Genomic DNA, 23,238 nt, shown 5'->3' with positions numbered 1-23,238 from the left:
AGTCATGCTACATGTAGTTGTAAATATAGCGAATCTGTGTCCGTCAACTGGCAAGAGCTAGCGTTGTTCTAGGCCAATATTTACACTTCATATAGTTATAAGGATCATGTCGGAAAAGCGACCGAAGTGTCTTTGACAAAAAGAGAAAAGTGACTACCTAGACTACCACGGAATTGGTCTGTTTATGTATAGAGAAAAGTGACTACCATGACCACCACGGAATTGCTATGCTTATGTTATAATCATTGCTTCAGCATGTTTGTAGCGTATAATTTGTCATTGAATATTTTGTAGGGATAAGCTGTTGAACTAGGTTGGTCATTTAAAAGTTTTATATTTGTTTTCTTCGATCCTTGCATCTTGCATTGTCTTCCAAAAGATTGCATAATAATGTGTTTTTTTTTTTAAATCCTCCTCGAACTCTTTTTGCTAGCAATATATCTCAGTTTAACTGACCTGATAGTTGTTGTTCAAATACTACACCCTATGAATCATAAGTAGGCTTTTAAATTTCTGTAAATCACCACGTATTTTACCTTTGGATTAAATATACATTTGGTATCATTTTTTTCTGTCGATGTTCTTTTTAAGTTTAAACCGCCAAATAGTTTTTTTCGCTGTGAACTTCAATTTTGCCGGAGGGAGTGGATATTTATTGTGATCGTCGTGCAGTTTCTTTGGATATTCTAAGACACATTCTAATATATACATGATATAACCATTCTCACTGTCATCTGCAATGTCACTTATATGTATGTTCTCCATCTTAAAACTTAAACTGGAAGTGCCTGAGACATGTCCCAATGGTCGTCTAAATTATTTGTGTCTAGGTACACATCACGGCTAGTTGGTTAGGGTTGATTTTCATCGTACTCTGGATCATGTTTATTGCTAGTTTTAGCAAGACGATAGTCATGATCAGTGGTTCCCCTTTTAAATCTTTCAACATTAACGCATCAATATCTTCGTCTCTGAATAATTCCGACTTGGCACTTGTAATTTACAAGGCAGCATATCATGCTAGACCCGGTGACATATAAAAATGTACAGCATCTAAACCATTATAGTTGAGACCGTGATATTTCGCCTAATGCATGGACATCTGATAAAACGTATAGGTCTCGATAGTGTCCTAGATTCTGTATGTTAAGGATGTTTGCTCCTCTACTTTTTGATTTTTTGCCAGATTTTCGGAATCCTCTAGTTTTATCCATGTATTACCGGTGTTGTGTAATTGCCCAGTAGTTCTAGGGGGTTTCCTCTGTCTGGTGTGATCTACTGGTAAAGAGCAGAGAGACCCGAATGGTGACGTGCATGGCCTGGTAGAAGACTGGAGAGCCCCGAATGGAGACATGACACAAGGGTCACGCTTGACCGGATACAGCCTCTTCCTGACCTTGATGATCACGGATAAACCTGAGATATACAATCCTAGATAAATCCCTGTAGAAGACCAAGCCTGAAGGTAAATATCTACACATATTTACACCTGTTATACACATAATCCTAGGGGTATACGTAGAGCCCAGCTAGACAGGCCAAGTAACACTTTACCATTAAAAAAATTGCCCACTAACCCCTACTTTCCTTTAATGTTTTATTACATATTATTTGAAAAGCTTCAAAATCTGATGAAATCCTTGTTATTTTTTTTGTTTTTTTAAACAAAAAACTGAGGTGCCAATGTTAAGTAAAAGACAAATCTAGAGAGTGTTGAACATCCTTAAACAATCATCCTACCCACATTTCAATATGGTTATACCTTATCCCGAGAGTGAACTATAAAAGGCTTCTATCGGTGGCAGTTGAAACAACAAAAGGGTCTATTACCTTTCATACATCACCAATGGACCGAAAAACTCCCCATTCTACTGACCTTATGAGTTCCCAGTCTTGATACTATATATAATATATATATAACGAAATTATTGATATTCAAGAATGTATATTTAAGATTCAGGACAGACAGGACAGTTTAAAAATTATCGAAAGAATGTGGTGATTGAAGTTGTATTTGTCAAATATTACAAGTATAAAAATAATAATTTAATGAAAATTCGCCCGTGTTCTTATTATAAACAGAGAATTTTATATCAAAGGGTTTTATATTAAAAATTCATATTATCAAGGAAATAATAAAATATTTTTTCAAATCATATTTTTTTAAGAATGAATGATATTAAAAAGTTAAACTATTAACAATGTTCCCGTTCTGTAACGAATTTTAAAAAGTAAACAGCTACAGCTTCAAATTTCATCCCTTGTATATTTACATGTAATAAATTATTTTATTCAATTAAATGTTAATATATATTTAATGATTTCCTTGGTACGTATTTAGAAAAATAGTAATGGTAGTGATATTTGAAATATTTTCACCCTTTAACTAATATTGTTGTTGTTTCCCCCCTTGCCCCCTTGGTTGAACCAGCTAATTGACAAGCCGAAACATTGTAACGGCTGTCATTCGGTATATCGAGGAAAATGATCGTGAAAGAATAAGTAATTGTTGTCAAGTATTGCGTTTGTATCTGTGGTTTTTGGATCTAGAATAGGGTCGTACATGAAGGAAATCTTATCAAGAAGACATAATGTCATGCAACTTCAGTAAATAATCTGATTTAAGTGAGAATATTGACAAATATTGTAAAAATAAAACTGTTTGTCAAAATGGTTCAACATTATGATCAGTTATCGTGAAAAATCAAGGTTTATAAGTACAACGATTTAAAAAAATAACACCGATCAAAGCAGATTCCTTAAAGGAATAATAATGTAGAAAAACATGATTTTTTAATGTGTTGATATGCATAAACTTCTTTTCTCTAATACGGTGTACCTGTTAAAAATATCGTTCAATATTATTATTCAAAATGTTAAAGTAAAAGTTGTGACCTACAGAATCACTATTTACCGGGTTTATAATAACATGAACAACACGACGGCTGCCACATGTGGATCAGGATAATTCTGCTTATCCTTCCGGGGCACCTGAGATCAACCCCAGTTTTTGGTGGGGTTCCTGTTGCTTAATCTTTGGCTTTTTATGTTGTTACTTGTTTACTTTTATTTGTCTGTTTGTTTTTTTCCTTTTTATAGCCAAGGTTTTGACAGTTTAGTTTAAACACATCTATTTATAGTGGATTGGGAAAAAAATATTGCAACTTATATTAAACCCTTTCCACATTGCAGGTGCGAGTGCTGCCTTGTAGCGGATATAGTCTGCTCTTTTTCGAAATCTACAAGGGTGCATGTCTTTTACATGTTAGATATGGCGTTGTCAGTTTATTTTCGATTGATGAGTTTGACTATCTCCCTGGTATTTTTCGGCCCTCTGTTATTGAATTTAAAAAAAAATGCGAAAATCGTGAAAACGATAATGGAAGATTTGTTGGCGATTATTCGTAACTGCAAACAATCCATGAAATCGATCAAGCCATTCTTTCAAAAACATGATGTTATCTATTTGTAATTTCCATTACAAAAGGTTGAATTTGTATGACTTTGTCCGCCTCATTTTTGTTTGCAAATAGAGCTATGAAAGTTTAATGCCAATGGATATTATTATTTGATAACACCATTCCGACTAGTTGCTTTATATCAATATATGTACTTTTCAAGTAAGGATTGTAGCATCTGATTTCTATCTTTTATGTACAGTCATATCTATAAAGCAAAGACGCCTTGTTAATTTGAAAAAAAGGTGAGAAAACAGTGTCTAAAATAACTTTTGTTAAGCTGAATGCAAAATCAAAAACAATACTGAACTCCGAGGAAAATTCAAAACGGAAAGTCCCTTATCAACAGCTAAATCATTTTTCTTATATAGAAAATGGTGGATCAAACCTGGTTTTACAGCTAGCTAAACCTCTCACTTGTATGTCAGCCGAATCAAATTCCATTTTATGACAACGATGTGTTAACAAAACAGATAAAATAGGTAACCAAGTCAAAAGTAGGAGCACAGTCAGCATTGTGTTATAATCTTATAATCACTATAAAACAAACAAATATATATTTATGTGTTTCCCTCAGTTTAAGTTTGCAACTCGGATTTGTGTTTTTCTCTATTGATTCATGACTTTTGAACAGCGGTATACTACTGTTGCCTTTATTTACCAGTTGCATACAGAGGGAGGGGGCTTCAGAAAAAGACATAATCACGAATATTTGTCACTGGCAAATTTAACCTATAAATACGGTCAAGTTCTGATTAAATGTGAAAGACTTACATGGACACCTTACACTATCTTACAAAGATTCAATGCACCAACTATACTTTGTACTTTTTAGATTTTGCATATGACAACTGAGAAGCAGACTTTGCCATGAAAATTGAACATTGAGTTACGGATTATTCATGGAATGAGGATAAGGTCATATAAACCAAGCTAGATGGGGATGAACACCGTACAATCATTCCATACTACATCAAATATAGTTGACATATTGCTCAAAGTATCTGAGATATGGACCTCACAACGAAAACTTAACCTTGAAATCTGATCCATCAGATTACAAACTAACCAGAAATCAAAGATTTAAAAGGTTTACAAAATTCATACTTTTCGGAAATAGACGCCATTGTAAAACAGGGTTTTCTCTAGTGACATACAATTAATTCACGAGTAATACACCTATGCTTGTAAAGGGAAATTTTGGGAAAACATGTTTCAGTTTCTTGTGGATAATTTCGTTTCATTTCGTAAATGGAGTCCATATGGAAAATCCTGCAGTCAGACTCCATTAGAGAATAACAAGGATGGGTAGAAATGTGTCTGCTGCAACCTACAAAAGTTGGACGCTATCTATCGTGCTTGTTAATAGTTTTTTTTTCAGTATTGCTGTACTGACGTACATGTATAGACCTTCAAATATCATTTACAAATATCGATATCTATATTAATATTAAATAAGAATGTCGTGTCATGTGAAATTACACAGTTGTAATAAAAAATAGCTTAATTCGAAAGAATGAAATTTACTAGTTGGAAATCAGAGGATTTTTTGAATTAATAAAATGATTCAGTGCATTTAATTGCGGAAATAATAGTTTTGAATATTTTCCTGTTAAAAAAATAAAATACTTCATCAATTGAATTGTTCTCAATCAACATGTGAAAGTCACATGCTTCCTTTGAAGTTCAGGACAAGAGAAATATTTCTTTTCTATGTAATAGTTTCAAATTATTTAACGACGGAATAACTACTTCGTATCTGATGTAAAGCGGGACATGCGTACTTTACAAAGCATAGGAAATAAGGAATATCAACATTTTTTTTATTGTCAAGCCATAGATGTAGTATCCATCCCAAAATTACTATCCCAAGCTTTACTGCCGAAACACTAAAATAGTGTCGGGTCCTCTAGATCTCATGCAATATGGGATGCGTGGTTCCATGGGTGTTTTATAATAACAAAATGGGTATTACATCTATGGTCAAACTAAAGATAATACCATTAAGCTGATAGTTTGATTGCTGGAATGTTCAAATGGTAATTGAATTGAAAATACACCGTTTATACTTTGAACAGAAAGATAATTTATGCAAATGATCTACCATTGGCTAATTTCGATTTAACCGAACTCGATTGTCTCAACACGAGAAGCTTTCAACGTATGAGTTTACTGTGAACCAAAGAATAAAAACGTTTTCACTTTTAACATGTTTAATTTCCTGAAAATCGACAGATTCAAATTCTCTCCTTCTTAAAGTTCTTTATTTTTTTCTCAACATTATATCGATAGCAAACGTACAATAGAAACCACGAATTGCAATTGTGTATGCCAGACACGCGTTTTGATTGAAAAAGACTCATCAGTGACGCTCGAATCAAAATAAATTAAAATGACAAAGAACATTGAGGACACAAACTTCCGAATTGTTTTGTTAAATACAGCTACGGTTATTTATTTCGGTGGTAAATTAGTCTTAGTATTGTAAACAGTACATTTTTTTTATTACTATTAATGAGTCAACACAGTAGTGGTGACTATTGGTCTGCTGATAGCACCGGGAAGAAAATCTCCACCAGCAGTGTCTTCGACCAATCGGTTGTAAATTAATCATGATAGATGCCAGAATTTATATGTTGTACGCCAGCCGCTTATTCCCTGTACAAAAGACGCATGTTGAAGAGCATTAAGGACAAATAACCTAAAAGCTTTACCAAAGAACAGCTGGGTATTCTCTTCCTGTGGTAAATAAGGCGGCTTAGCCTTTGATTTTAAAATTGCAAAGTTTTGTAAACAGTTGATACATGATTAATATTAATGTAATATCATATCGATATTTTTACCACTAAGTTTCGGTTCTTTTATTTTCAAATGAAAAATGTGTACCAATAAATTTCCTGCTTAATTGTTTGGAGAGTGAATACATATTATTACAAGAAGCAAACACTATTAACACGAACATACCTAGGTAAGAACTTAAAGGTTACCTTGTGAACGGAATTCGTTGTTTCTTTCAAAGTGCTGGACTATACAGGCTTTAGTTTTGAAGGTATGTAGAACGTCAAATTTTGTTTAACATATATGCGATGGACAAAATGTTATACAAACCATATTATTCATTTATCATATCTTTATATTTGCATTATTTAGATTATAAGAAATACTAGATCTTATTAGGGTCCACATTTTGAAAAGTCAATCATTTCTATAAAACATTCCAACCTATGCTTATTTAGGGTTAAATATATACTATTCTGAACTATTTCGGTCGAGTTTTTGGAAGACCCATGTAATGTGCATAAAATGTTATACCAATAATGTTATGATATAAAATTTGTGCAAATATTCTATTTATATAACAAAACTTAATAAAATATGTAGTGGTGTAAAAAAAAAAAGGAATACGATTTTGCAAATGACTATTACTAGTACTGTTTGCTCTTACTAAGAACAATATGAAAATCAGTTTACACGAAGAGCCTCCATTTGATCATGGAAATTAAACCGCAGGCGTTTTCTATTTATTCATTTCCAGGTACAGTACTTTTCGATTTAAGAAAAGTCAAACCCTAAGTGTTCTTAATGTTTTGAACTTTCATTGCTTTACAATATATATGAATCTCAGGAAGGAGTAAGGTTCCAATAAAAGCAATCGAAAAAAAACATCAATAAAAAAAAGTATTCGAGAATCACTGATGAGCCTTCTGTAGACCCTGTGGTGCAAATACAAATTTTCAATCCTGGTATCTATGATGAGTTTATATACACCTTCTTCAAAAAATCAAGTGTTAATACGTAAAACAAATTAAATTGTAAATAAAAATTTAACCGTGTATTAGTTTTTGTTTATTATATTAAAGCAGATGAAATAGTTCAAATTAGTAAACAATATTTGATGTTGTTTTGTGAATGATGATGAAAAATTACAATTTCTAACGTATGTCAATTTTTCTCAATTTCAACTGCAGAAACATGATTTTAATGATTTGTGTGCAATTTGTTAGTATAATGATATGGCGGACGTAATTCTGCATAAACTATCTCTCTATAATTACGTCCTGCATGGTGAACTGAACAAACGAACAAAACAATGCAAATGGTATAAATGAGCATGTTTCTACTAATTACTTTGCAAATGATTTTAGATGCTGTTTTTAAACATTAGATAAAAAGTTGATGTTAACACTGAAACTAGACAAAGGTATGGGGATGGTTAACATGGTTAAGATCTAACTAATTATGTTTAACCCCGCCACATTGTTGCGCCTTTCCAAAGTCAGGATCCTCCGCGTGCGGGATTTTCCTGCTGTGTTGACGATACATTGATGGTTTTCGGCTGTTGTCTGGTTTTTTGGTCGGGTTGTCTCTTTGACGAGTTCACCATTTCCATTCTGAATTTTATACGGTCAAATTGTAGTCAAACTTCAGCTGCCAAACGGAAATGCATAGTTCGTATTGGATCCAAGGACCAAACACAAAAATAATTCTTCTTACCAGAAAACTGTGATGCAACAACAGCGTTTCATAATGCATTCACAAAAATTTCTTTCATATAAAAACATTTCAGATATAAGTAGCAGCAATATTATTACGCGATTTTAACGTTTAATGCATTCAATGTTTGACTGTACTTCATTTAAGCCTGAATCATGCACTACATAATCAGTTTCATTCATTTTGTTTTGCATTTTTTTCTTTAATATGTGACAAGTTTGTCAATCTAGCTATTTATAAACTCATCCTAGATACAATGATTAAAGTTTGTATTAACACCTGACGCGCGTTTCGTATATAAAAGACTATTCAGTGACACTGGAATCCAAAAAAAGTTAAAAAGGTCAAATAAAGTACGAAGTTGAAGATCATTGATGACCAAAATTCCAAAACGTTTCGGCAAATTCAGCTAAAGTAATCTTCCGGGGGTTGAAAAGCCTTAGTGTTTCAAAAATTTAAAAGTTTTGTTAAAAGTTAATTTATTAATATGACCATATCAATGATGACTCATGTCAGCAAAGAAGTGCTGACTACTGGGTTGGTAATACTAGATGCTTTCTTTAAATTATACTTTCGGATTGGCTTCTGATCTAATCTGACAATAACCAATATTTTGATGTAAACATTCTAAAGATGTAAGAACTTCTTCCTAACGACAATCATAAATGTCTTCATAAAAAGGTCTTTTTCAAGTTTTTTTCTCACCTTGTTCAAAACCAAATTCATGTACTCTTTCGTTTTTTTTTAAGAAAAACATTACAACTTTCTTTGAGCTTTTTAAACCTAGCCTTCATGTTTGAATTCTTTATGGTTTTCCTGATTGAATTTGGAAATCAAACATACTGACATTGACCTAAGCAATGAAATTTGAAGCTTTATGATCATGCAAGACCGTTTGCATATGTTATTTGAAATTCAAATATTATTGCATAATGATTTCTAGTATCCCCATTGACAAACTTGTGAAAAAAGCTCATGACCAGTAAGTTGTTTGTAGAAAGCTACTGCATAAATTTATCCAGATCCAATAGCGAATAAAGATGCTAGAGTGTTTTACGGGCTTTCCGAATTGATTTTCCTCTAAGTTCAGTATTTTTGTGATTTTACTTTTTTCAATCCAGATGGGTGCTTAGTCAGGCGAACAGTGTTTATATTCCAGTAATTCACTCTGCAACACGATGTGGATGGGTACACCATTACATATATTGGTATATGCAAAGGAAACAGCACTTCGATATTATCTAAACAAAAATAAACATCCAGAGGTCACAACCTGAATATTAATTATTAGGAAAACCCCACACCATGAAGTTATTCCTAAACATGCTAAATGATTGCCACATGACCTAAGTAGCATTTTCATTTTGTATAATGTTCATTAACAATAAAATATAAATCTGCCCTAAACTAATTAATCTCACATTTTGGACGGTCACTGTTCATGAATTGAATATATACGTAATAATATTATTCCAAACATATATATACACAATATTTTAAATACACAATATTTCAAGTTTTAATTTGCGGAATTTACCGAAGTTACTATGTAGAACTGTTTAACTTTTCGTAATACTAAGGATTTGCTCATCCCAGGCACAGATTACATTAGCCGTATTTGGCACAACATTTTGAAATTTTGGGTCTTCAATGCTCTTTAACTTTGTTCTTGTTAGGCTTCATAACTATTTTGATATGAGCGTCACTGGTGAGTGTTATGTAGACTTAACGAGCGTCTGGAGTATTAAATTATAAGCATAGCATAGCTGGTAACTTTGATAACTAGTAAGTAAACTAGCTTAGAAGTCTCTCTAGTAAGAAAAGGCAAAACATCTGTTACTGAAAATGTATAAAAAATGAAATATAAGAATATGTCTTTTAGAAACAGTAAATTCGCTCGACCACGTGAGTTTATTTAAAACCCCGGAAATAAAACCATCGACACTAAGAACATCTTCATTATTATAAGAATAACAAAAAGATTCTTTCTATTTGGCGATCTGCGTGGACGCTAAATGAGAAAGGATTTTCTAGTTTGGTATAAATATATCAGTAATAAGTTGCCTCAATTTCTGGAATCAAGACCTTTGTTAAAATAAGAAAGATGAAGAAAACATAATTTAACCGATGCAGACTGGTCTGATAAGTCTGTAATGGGTTATTTCCGTAATAATGACTGTTAGTTTAAATAAAGGTAAAAAATTTGTCTAGTGTTTCGAAACATAAGTTTTACTTATGATTTCATTTTAAAACTGATAGTGAATTAAGTTGCATGTAAATATGATGCATACTCAACACTGTCTATATCATTGAAAGAAATTCATTAATAGAGACACCATGATAAGTAGGTAATGTATAATAAATAAGTCTATAGTTTTTTCATTTTGTTTTTTGTAGTTTTTACCTGATGAGAAACCAAGATGTCAAACACTCAAAAAAATATTTATACCAATAAGAGTTTCAGTGCAGAGATAATTGACCCAGATTATCTGATAGTGTTTGCGCATGAACATGACGAAGAAACGTACACAAAAATATCATCAGTTCAAAATGAAGACCATTGCAGTGATAAACACGTTACACCACCTTCTTTTCCACCAAGGCCAGCAAAAATTCATGCTTGTCACAAGTGTCAAACCCCATTGTGGTTGTTACTTCTAATCATTATTTGTTCTTTGATTGGATTAGTTATCACAGGTGTTGTCACCTTCTTCATAACAAAGACAGATTTGCAGAGAAGCAGTGTAAGTAGATATATTTTTTTGTTTAATTTTGTTATATGATCGTATGTCCTGCTACAGTTAAAAGTATTTTACTAGTGCACAAGATACGTACACCTGGAATAACTTTCATCAGATACCTTAATACAAAACAAGCATGTGCAAGAATGACCCTGTATTCACAGTTGGTGAATTAATTCAAATATTGATCTTTTAATTGCTGAATAGGCAGTATACTCCTGTTCAATACTCATATATGAATTAAACAATAACAAATTTTAACCACAAACCAAAACAAAATAGTATAGCATTCCAAGTGGGTTTATATGAACATCATGATTATTTGTCATGAACTTTTAGGGTCTTTTTTCCGTTATGCCTACAAACTCCTATTGTAGGGTTTTTCAACCAAGAGTTGTCACTCGAACTTTTCAATTCAAGTTTAAACTAAAACTGAGATGAATATGATTTTTTACCTCTTGATAGATAAATGAAAAGTATCATTCTAATGGATTGAAATTATCTTTTGGACCAAATTTCGGGAACTTAAGTGACATTTCACCCCCTTTTTGCTAATTTTGTTTCAAATAAATGCAGATTGTTGCCATGTTTAAATAAAAAAGCGGTTATATTTCACATATCTAGCTTTTGGAAATCAAATATATTAAAGTTGCTTTTTCCATATATACATGCATAACTCAAACATAAAGCCTTTTTTGTTCGATAGCCAGAGAAAGAGGGTGGTTTAAAATTATGAGTGTCAATTTTAAGTTTTTTTCCTAAATGTGTATATTCACTTCCGGAGAGTTAAAAATACCAAACTCTATAAAATTTTATTGATACGAATTTCCAGAACGTTCGATTTATAATATCTATAAATTTGTATTTGTTTAATTTTACCTAGTTTGATATTTCATACTCTCTTAATCATCAGTCATGAAAATCACGAGGAAATGAAGGCTCAGGCATATTGTTTTAACTGGGCGGTATATACTCTATACGCTTGCACGTCTGGAATGTTGCTAGATACAATTGCAAAATTCACAATTGGAAGCTGAACTCATTTCTTTTGTCGTAAACTTTTCTTCATAACCGACCTGCAAGTCGGAAATAACCAAGCACTTAAGTGAGTTCCCATCGAAGAAATTTTTTTTCTTGAAAACACGTTCTCCACACGTAACAACCATGCTCACTTGGCCCGAAGTGCAAGGTGATCGTTTCTCATCACTTGACGTCTGTCGTCCGTCGTCCAGCGTCCGTAAACTTTAATCTTCTCCTCTGAGACTTCTGGGCCAAATTTAATCAAACTTGGCCACACTCATCCTTGGGATATCTTGTTTTGAAATGTTTCCCATGACCCGGCCGTCTGGAACCAAAGCATTTAAAGCAAATCTGACTGGGTTAAAACTGTTTATCAGGCCAAGATCTATCTGCCCTGATATTTTCAGACAAATCGGACAACCCGTTGTTAAGTTGCTACCCCCGAATAAGTGATTTTAAGAAAATTTTGCTGTTTTTGGTTATTTTCTTGAATATTTCAAAAGATAGAGATGAACTGTAAACAGCAATAATGTTCAACAAAGTAAGATATACAAATAATTCAAGACGACCAAAATTGTCAGTTGACCCATTAAGGAGTTATTGTCCTTTATAGTCAATTTTTAATCATTTTTCTAAAATTTTAGTAATCTTTTTAAAAAATCTTCTCCTCTGATACTTCTCGACCAAATTTAACCAAACTTTGCCACAATCCTCCTAAGGGTATATAGATTAAACAGATGACCTGGCTAACCAACCAAGATGGCCGCCATGGATTCAAATAGAACATAGTGGTAACATGTAGATTTTGGTTTATATCTGTGAAACAATAAAAGTTTAGTGATTTTTTTGAAAAATCTTCCCCTCTGAAACTTCTTAGACAAATTAAACCAAACTTGGCAACCATCATTTTAAGGGGGTGTAGTTTTAATAATGTGACCTCGTGCACGAACCAAGATGGCGGACATGGCTAAAAATGGTACATAGGGGTAAAATGCAATTTTTTGCTTTTATAGATATAAGAAGATGTGGTGTGAGTGCCAATGAGACATTTCTCCATCCAAATAACAATTTAAAAAGTAAACCATTATAGGTTAAGGTCAAGGAACAGTAAATGGGCTATGTCGCAGATTTTGCTAAAAATTTGCATACAACCTTGGCTCGTTGAACTACAACTGAAAAAACATTTATCTCATTTATTATGTAAAAAATTGCAGATTGATTTCTTTTAATATGGCTAAATATTTGTATAGAAAGCACATAAAATCGGCGAAAAACCTTTTAAAATTTGTCTTAAAATAGCCAAATCTTTAATTCCACTCCATAGATTTTTCTTAAAAAACTATATATTGTTGACTCATAAATTTCTGTTTTAATGATATAAAATAATCAAAGGGTCACCGACTTTGTTTTTTGTCTAATAATCAATTTGTTACCTTGTTGGTAGTGAAAAACGTCAAAAATCAACGTTTTATGGCCTGCAACGCGATAACATTACGATTATTTCGGCGTTTTGTTGGATTTTTTCACAAAGAACGCAACTTTAAATGAAGTATACCGTACAAACGAAGTCGGCGACCCCATCTTTATTTTGCATCATTATATCGAAAATTTATGTATCAACAACATATAGTTTTTTAAGAAAAATCTATTGAGTATAATTAGAGATTTGGCGATTTTAAGACAAATTTTAGAAGGGTTTTCGCCGATTTTATGTGCTTTCTATACAAATGTTCACCCATTTTGTAAGAATTCAATCAATAATATTTCAAATGATAATTGAGATAAATGCAATATTTTTTCGATTTTCAGTTGAAGTTAATCGAGCCAGAGTTGTCTGCCAAATCTTACTGAAATCTGTTACATAGCCCATTTACTGTAACTTCGCCTTAAAGTACGGCCTTCAACACGGAGCCTTGGCTCACACCGAACAACAAGCTATGAAGGGCCCCAAAATTACCATTCAAACGGAAAAACCAACGGTTTATCTCTGAATTCAAAACGTTGAGAGAAAATCTCATTTATATTATGACTATTTTATTTATTGTGTCTGTTTATTTAACGCATCAATGTAAATATAACGGTATTTGATGAAACTACAATTAAAGTGATAAATAGTTATCAAAAGTACCAGGATTATAATTTTATACGCCAGACGCGCGTTTCGTCTACATAAGACTCATCAGTGACGCTCAGATCAAAATAGTTAAAAAGCCAAACAAATACAAAGTTGAAGAGCATTGAGGACCCAAAATTCCAAAAAAGTTTTGCCAAATACGGCTAAGGTAATCTACTCCTGGGGTAAAAAAATCCTTAGTTTTTCGAAAAATTCAAAGTTTTATAAACAAAAAAATTATAATATGACCATATAATTGATATTCATGTCAACACCGAAGTGCTGACTACTGGGCTGGTGATACCCTCGGGGACGAAACGTCCACCAGCAGTGGCATCGACCCAGTGGTGTAAATAGTTATCAAAAGTACCAGGATTATAATTTTATACGCCAGACGCGCGTTTCGTCTACATAAGACTCATCAGTGACGCTCAGATCAAAATAGTTAAAAAGCCAAACAAATACAAAGTTGAAGAGCATTGAGGACCCAAAATTCCAAAAAAGTTTTGCCAAATACGGCTAAGGTAATCTACTCCTGGGGTAAGAAAATCCTTAGTTTTTCGAAAAATTCAAAGTTTTATAAACAAAAAAATTATAATATGACCATATAATTGATATTCATGTCAACACCGAAGTGCTGACTACTGGGCTGGTAATACCCTCAGGACGAAACGTCCACCAGCAGTGGCATCGACCCAGTGGTGTAAATAGTTATCAAAAGTACCAGGATTATAATTTTATACGCCAGACGCGCGTTTCGTCTACATAAGACTCATCAGTGACGCTCAGATCAAAATAGTTAAAAAGCCTAACAAATACAAAGTTGAAGAGCATTGAGGACCCAAACCAGATTTAATCCACCATTTTCTACATTTGAAAATGCCTGTACCAAGTCAGGAATATGACAGTTCTTGTCCATTCGTTTTTGATGCGTTTTGTTATTTGATTTTGCCAAGTGATTATGGATTTTCCGAATTGATTTTTCTCAAAGTTCAGTATTTTTGAGATTTTACTTTTTCAGACAAATCAGGCGACCCGTTTTGGGGTTCCTGTCCCTGAATTGGTAAGTTTAAGAAAATTTTTGCAGTTTTTGGTTTTTATTTTCAATTTTATCTTAGATAAAGATAACCTGTAAGCAACACTTATGTATAGCAAAGTAAGATCTACAATAAATCCTTGACCAAAACTTATAATTGACCCCTTAAGGAGTTATTTCTCTTTATAGAAAATTTTAAACAATTTTCGTAAATTTTGGTGAATTTTTATGAACTTTTACAAAATATTTTCCTCTGAAACTACTGAGCCAAGTTCATTATAGATAGAGAAAATTGTAAACAGCAAGAATGTTCAGTAAAGTAAGATTGAAAACACATCGTCATCACCAAAACATAATTTTCTCATAAATTCTATTATCATCTATTATGTATGTCCTTTGTTTAGTATATGATCATAGACCATGGTGAGCGACACAGGCTCTTTAGAGCCTCTAGTTTTAGTTTCCCAAATAGATCCATAAATACCGGAGAGTATATATATATATAAATATCAAAATCCGTAAAGTTTTGCAGACACGAATTTCTAGATAATATAGATGTAACGTTCTAGAAATTCCAACCATCAAATTATCAGGAGTCTGGTATTTCTATTCTCCGGAAATAAAAGTATCTATTGAAATAAAATCTACTAGACTAGTATGTAGATCTTTGCACATATCAATTTTGAATCGACGATTATTTTAACATTACTTAATTCAATCATGATACCTGTTTTACAAAGCTGCAGAAACTGTTCAAACAGAGTGCAAATGGACAAGTTGGAGTCCCTGGACAGAATGTAGTATTACATGTGGTAGAGGTGTGATAATCAGAGTCAAACAACAACTTAACAACTCACAACGTTGTAATGAAACTTTCGAAACTAAGATTTGTTTACAAGAAACATGTCCAGGTATATATGAAGTTATTATATGAAACCGAATTGGAATATGCTTTAATTATGTATTGATATCTGCAAATATGTCAAAACATGGAACGCATAATAGAGACAAACACACAATAACAAAAACAAAAACATTAACAATTAAAGAACCTTAGTGAGCAGGCTCACATACTCCACGTCCCAACATTGTTACTATAGAAATAAAATAACAGTAAGAAAACAAAATTGTATAAGAACAAAATATTGCATCATAATTTCCTGTCGATATGCACATCTACATAGTATGTCCTTATTATCTACAAAGTTTCATGAAATTGTGTTGTGTGATTTCAGAGTAGTTGGGATAACAAACTGTTGCAGATGTATATTGAAGCAAATAAGTCCAAAGGGGCGTAACTCCTAGAAAAAAATTTAATCATACTTTCCTGTCGATATGCACATCTACGTAGTTAGTCCTTATTATCTACAAAGTTTCAGGAAATTCTGTTGTGTGGTTTCAGAGGAGTTGTGATGACAAACTGTTGCAATAGTATAATGAGACAAATACGTTCAAAGGGGCGTAACTCCTAGAAAAAAATTAATCATAATTATTCGCCGATATGCACATCTGCATAGTATGTTTTTATTATCTTAAAAGGTTTCATGACATTCTGTTGTGTGGTTTCATTTTTATAAATTTCCTGTTTACAAAACTTTGAATTTTTCGAAAAACTACGAATTTTCTTATCCCAGGCATAGATAACCTTAGCCGTATTTGGCACAACTTTTTGGAATTTTGATCCTCAATGCTCTTCAACTTTGTACCTGTTTGGCTTAATAATTTTTTTATATGAGCGCCACTGATGAGTCTAATGTAGACGAAACGCGCGGCTGGCGTACTAAATTATAATCCTGGTACCTTTGATAACTATTCAGAGGAGTTGCGATGACAAACTGTTGCAGTAGTATATTGAAGTAAATAAGTTCAAAGGGGCTTCACTCCTAGAAAAAAAAATGAATCGTTATTTTCTGTTGGTATGCACGTTCCCTTTTTACGAATTTGACGAAACCGAATTAGACTTTTCCCCTTTATTTGTGACATTGTTACCTATTGTTTCTGTTCGTTTTGTTCACACATCATTGTCGATCTTATTAAATTTGATGCGACTGTCGTACAAGTGAGAGGTTTAGTGCTATAAAACCAGGTTCAATCCACCATTGAAAATGCCTGTACCAAGTCAGGAATATGACAGTTGTTGCCCATTTGTTTGATGTGTTTTGTCATTTGATTTTGCCATGTGATTAGGGACTTTCCGATTGAATTTTCCTAGGAGCTCATTTGTTTTTATTAAACTTTCTACATAGTATTTCCTTATTATCTAAGAAGGTTTCATAGAATTCTGTTTTGTCGTTTCAGAGGAGTTGCGATGACAAACTGTTGCAGTAGTATATTGAAGCAAATAGGTTAAAAGGGGTGCAACTCCTAGAAAAAATATGAATCGTAATTTCTGTCGATGTACACATCTTCATAGTATGTCCTTATTATCTAAAAAGGTTTCAAGAAATTATGTTGTGTGGTTTGAGAGGAGTTGCGATGACAAGAAACCGGACTGACGGACAGACAGACAGACAGACAGACAGACGGAAAGACAGACAGACAGACAGACAGACAGACAGACAGACAGACAGACAGACAGACAGACAGACAGACAGACAGACAGACAGACAGACAGACAGACAGACAGACAGACAGACAGACAGACAGACAGACAGACAGACAGACAGACAGACAGACAGACAGACAGACAGACAGACAGACAGACAGACAGACAGACAGACAGACAGACAGACAGACAGACAGACAGACAGACAGACAGACAGACAGACAGACAGACAGACAGACAGACAGACAGACAGACAGACAGACAGACAGACAGACAGACAGACAGACAGACAGACAGACAGACAGACAGACAGACGGACGGACGGACGGACGGACGGACGGGTCGAAAACATTATACCCTCCGCAACTTCGTTCTATTTCATCCAGTTATGATTCAGTGATTCCATATATGATCAACCAAATTTTTCCAATAAACGGGGTTGCGGGCACCCTGTCTCCTATCTTAATCCGCATCTGACTACTTATATTGACTGTCTTTACTTAGTCTGATACGTAAGTGATTGATTATCGGATTGTTGTATGTGTACCCTCTATATAAAGAGATAACACATACAAACGAGTTGTGTGTGCAGATAGTGAATATTAGAAATGTAACATTTGTACAAGACCGGCGTATAATTTGTTTGCCTATTCACCAACTATGCGACTGTCTTTTCAAAACTATTTGTAAACAGCTGTCTTTTGAAAAAGCTCCTACCAGATGCCACACAAAATGTTCTCTTTTTGGAGTAGGTAAGAAATCCAACTACAGAAATTTGAAGGATACTCACAGTTATTTCAGTGTTTTGCGGAGCTTCAGGGGTTCTGCCAAAGATGAAGCCCGTGTCTGTGTAAACAAGTTAGATACAATAAAATTGAGAATGGAAATGGGGAATGTGTCAAAGAGACAACAACCCGACCATAGAACAGACAACAGCAGAATGTCACTAACAGGTCTTCTGCAGTCAGAAATTCCCGCACCCGGAGGCGTCCTTCAGCTGGCCCCTAAACAAATATATATACTAGTGCAGTGATAATGAACGCCATACTAAACTCTAAATTGTACAAAAGAAACTAAAATTAAAAATAATACTAGACTTACAAAGGCTAGATGCTCATGTCTTGGGATAGGCGCTAAAATGCGTCGGGGTTAAACATGTTAAACCTTTCTAATCAGATTTTTTTTTATTTCGCCATGATTTGAATAAAATGAACGGAAAGCAGAAAAAACACCTTGGTAAATTATTGTTTGGACCTCTTCGATTGCATTGACTTAATTGTAATTGTTAGCGGGTTATTTACTTGTTTTGCGTTTTATTAATTACATACATGAGCTTTTACCAAATATGCGATAAAGTAACAATTATTAAGGTTTTTTTATACGTTTTTGACATGAATATCAATTATATATGGTCATTTTTATAAATTTTCTGTTTACAAAACTTTGAATTTTTCGAAAAACTAAGGATTTTCTTACCCCAGGAGTAGATTACTTTAGCCGTATTTGGCACAACTTTTTGGAATTTTGGATCCTCAATGCTCTTCAACTTTGTATTTATTTGGCTTTTTAACTATTTTGATCTGAGCGTCACTGATGAGTCTTATGTAGACGAAACGCGCGTCTGGCGTATAAAATTATAATCCTGGTACTTTTGATAACTATTTACACCACTGGGTCGATGCCACTGCTGGTGGACGTTTCGTCCCCGAGGGTATCACCAGCCCAGTAGTCAGCACTTCGGTGTTGACATGAATATCAATTGTATGGTCATTTTTATAAATTTTCTGTTTACAAAACTTTGAATTTTTCGAAAAACTAAGGATTTTCTTACCCCAGGAGTAGATTACCTTAGCCGTATTTGGCACAACTTTTTGGAATTTTGGATCCTCAATGCTCTTCAACTTTGTATTTATTTGGCTTTTTAACTATTTTGATCTGAGCGTCACTGATGAGTCTTATGTAGACGAAACGCGCGTCAGGCGTATAAAATTATAATCCTGGTACTTTTGATAACTATTTACACCACTGGGTCGATGCCACTGCTGGTGGACGTTTCGTCCCCGAGGGTATCACCAGCCCAGTAGTCAGCACTTCGGTGTTGACATGAATATCAATTATATGGTCATTTTTATAAATTTTCTGTTTACAAAACTTTGAATTTTTCGAAAAACTAAGGATTTTCTTACCCCAGGAGTAGATTACCTTAGCCGTATTTGGCACAACTTTTTGGAATTTTGGATCCTCAATGCTCTTCAACTTTGTATTTATTTGGCTTTTTAACTATTTTGATCTGAGCGTCACTGATGAGTCTTATGTAGACGAAACGCGCGTCTGGCGTATAAAATTATAATCCTGGTACTTTTGATAACTATTTACACCACTGGGTCGATGCCACTGCTGGTGGACGTTTAGTCCCCGAGGGTATCACCAGCCCAGTAGTCAGTACTTCGGTGTTGACATGAATATCAATTATATGGTCATTTTTATAAATTTTCTGTTTACAAAACTTTGAATTTTTCGAAAAACTAAGGATTTTCTTACCCCAGGAGTAGATTACCTTAGCCGTATTTGGCACAACTTTTTGGAATTTTGGATCCTCAATGCTCTTCAACTTTGTATTTATTTGGCTTTTTAACTATTTTGATCTGAGCGTCACTGATGAGTCTTATGTAGACGAAACGCGCGTCTGGCGTATAAAATTATAATCCTGGTACTTTTGATAACTATTGTATCTGAAATCTAAAATTAATTGCTTTATTTATCTTTGAACTTAAAAAAATTTTTAGAAGAAAATAATATATATATATATATGCATCTTTGGCCTTATTTTATGCAAAACTGTTGCCTCATTTCCTTTTGACGACATTGATATTTCGAAAGTACTTATTTTGACGAATCCCTTGATATATTATATAGCCATATAGAATGTTTGACGATAACATTTTGAAAATATTGATTCTGGTCACCATACTAATACCGTACAGAGGGTTATTTTCGCGGGTGTAAAATTTCGCGATTATCATTAATTAGGTATACGAAATATTTTGGCGGTTATTATTTTGGCGGATTGAACACTTTTATCAATACCTTTGCATGTACACTTTTAAATTGGCGGAATTTATTTTGGCGGTTTGGTTCTATCTGTGAAAATAAGCGAAAATGTACACCCCGTGAAAATAACCCGCTATACGGTATTCTTTACTGAATTTCCGTAGCACTAGACTGTGCTGCATTAAATACACCGGGCGGCTGAGGAAACAATTTACGCTCTTTATTAACTGAAGCTCTTAACCTAGACATTTATAAATTTTCTAAAACGCAGTTCTCACATTTAATAGATGTGCGTGAAAGACAGAAAGTTTTTTAGAATAAGTAATTCTTGAGAACACTACTATTGGTACTAATTCCACTCATTTGTTTGCCAGTCTTTTTATGTTATTCTGTTGTTTATTATTCAAGTTTGTATATTCACATCTGGTGTCATTCGGCTTTTTGTGCTGTGTGATTACTGTATTTTCATCATCTCACTATACTCGTATTAAACGGTGTAAAACAGTAACTGAATCCCTTAAGTTGATATTTTGCTTGAGGTCGACAAAACAATAAACACAACCTTACTTCAAATTGGTATCGTTAAATTTGGTAGGATTAACCTTAGAATTCAACCATTCCAAATAATTTTGCTTTCTTGGAACAATTTATTTAAAAGTAGTGTCCTTCTATGTATAATGATTTAAGCAACAAGAGAGTACTATTAAATGAAAATACACATCATATTTCAAACTGATTATGTGCCTTATTTCCCAAGTCATCGAATAATTTATTTTTTATTTTTTAGCTGATGCACTGACATTTGATATGAGATTTAACCGATCAGCGTCACATCCCGATGTTTTCATATCAGATGACCTTACAATGCTAAGCAACGTTTACATAAGTGGCACCACAATCATAGATGGTGCAGAGTTAAAGAATTATAAGGGAGTAATTGCAGATACTTGTATTGAAGACAATGATATAGTTTACTATGAAGTGAACTTTTCTTACTCTATCATTAACACATTGCAAAGCTACTGGCTAGTACTAGAAATCGGTCTTGCTGAGCACAATAAAGTAGATAACTACTTTTACGTTTCGCATGAAAATGTTAGTGGGTGGGCTTTCGACATCTATCACCGGGAGTCTCACAATCAAACTTTCTTATGGGCTGACAGTCCAGATTCAAGTATACCCTTAAAAATGTTTAGCGACAACCAAGCAGGGGCCAATGTTAACGGTACACTCCTAGTTCTTGTTAACAGACAAAAACACCATGTTTCTCTCATTCAGAACAACAAGAGTCTTTACACATTTCAAAATGTTTATTCTGACCAGAGCCTTTGTCCGGTTTTTGGTATATATAATCCTAAGGATGTGCATGCACAACTTCAGATTTTGAATCCACGAAACTTTACTCTCCTTCCTCTATGGTAAATTTATAAAAAATAATCGAAAAGATATCTTCAACACTGTGTAGCACCACACCCGGAGACTAAGACTACAATGGGATGCTTTTGATATTTTTCAGGGGGAGGGGTCATTATACAGGTCTTGGGGAGACAATAAGCTTCTGTTTTAGTATTTCCAATATATCTTATGTTCGGCATATGTATATTGGCCGCATACCTTTGAGATCTAACGGATAAGCCGGGGTCATTGGAAACTTTTCAAATTAATATTTTAGAAGGGTGTTCTAAAACACATTTAAATTCATTGCCAGCAATTATTTTTAGGGAGGCAGGGGGATATTAATTTTCGCTTGATTTGTTCAATATTCAGCATCATTAAGTGTAACTTATCATATTAACCTTCATTTTTACTTATATCAGGCGCATGTCCCCTAGACCTGGCGAACGAAACCCCTGCTCAAATGGTTTAAAAGTGTTTTCTAAAATAAAAAAATTTAAAGCATTTACAGCATTATATAGGCCCTACAGAAACAATAAAGCGTAATTTTTATTAAAAGAAATAGGTCCAGTAAAGACCGATTTTGGCCTCAAATTAAGTGGCTATTTCATTTGATTCAATTAGTTTGCGTGAAAGATTTTAACTGATTCAGTCATTAAAAACGATCCGATTCAAGCTCAAATATGAAAAATCTACCAAATATGCCGAAAAATGTCACTTTTCAGATGTTTTTTGATAAATTTATAGAATATGATTATTTCCTCATTTTCGTCTGTTCTTAAAAGAAATGATTATCTTAATTGTAGCATGATTAATTATCTAGATAATCTAAATTAAGAAACTGAATGAGTCTATCAATACCCATGTTTTGTACACCAATCCAAATGTTGCACAACACTTGCCCTACCTCTATGACAAAAAGAGTACATACACAATCTAAGTATTTTTCATCTTTCAATAGTAGTATAACATTTAACTTGTCTACACTATACACAAATATAACCCATTCTAAGCTAAAAGACAAATTGAAAAAAGTTGGTATTGCTTTGTTTCATTTAAAAGAATAGCCAACATAGATAAAAGTATATTGTCTAATGGTTGGGTACTAGTAATTCTTCTTTGTAAAAAACACTCTGCTTCAAACAAATTTTTTCGGAAACTTACATTATTAAGATGCTTGATTTCATGATTGTCAACATATTGTTACGTTTGGAGAACATGTTCTTCAAAACATCGGGATTCCAAAAGAAACCACCTTTGCACTTCTTCTTGCCGTCTCTGTACATTTTTTCTTATGGGGGTGAATTCATACATTCAGTTCTTAAGAGAAAGAAAAAACGTTAGCTTTGTCTCTCAACTTCACTTTACGATATAAAGATGATGTT

General features: G+C 33.5%; 1 protein-coding gene across 1 annotated transcript; it reads left to right on the top strand.

Annotated features, from left to right (window-relative positions):
- Window positions 1-10,524: 10,524 nt before the first annotated feature.
- LOC134684200 (uncharacterized) lies at window positions 10,525-22,362 on the top strand. The gene is made up of 3 exons (XM_063543474.1): window positions 10,525-10,696; window positions 15,603-15,773; window positions 21,246-22,362. Exon 3 carries the CDS (start codon window positions 21,266-21,268, stop codon window positions 21,878-21,880), a length of 615 nt encoding a protein of 204 aa, XP_063399544.1. The 5' UTR covers window positions 10,525-10,696; window positions 15,603-15,773; window positions 21,246-21,265; the 3' UTR covers window positions 21,881-22,362.
- The last annotated feature ends 876 nt before the right edge of the window (window positions 22,363-23,238 follow it).

The sequence above is a fragment of the Mytilus trossulus genome, chromosome 9 (assembly GCF_036588685.1).
Source record: "Mytilus trossulus isolate FHL-02 chromosome 9, PNRI_Mtr1.1.1.hap1, whole genome shotgun sequence".
In the NCBI taxonomy this organism is placed as follows: Eukaryota; Metazoa; Mollusca; class Bivalvia; order Mytilida; family Mytilidae; genus Mytilus; species Mytilus trossulus.
Note: the sequence above shows the minus strand (reverse complement) of the source record. Positions and strands in the feature narration are given on the sequence as shown.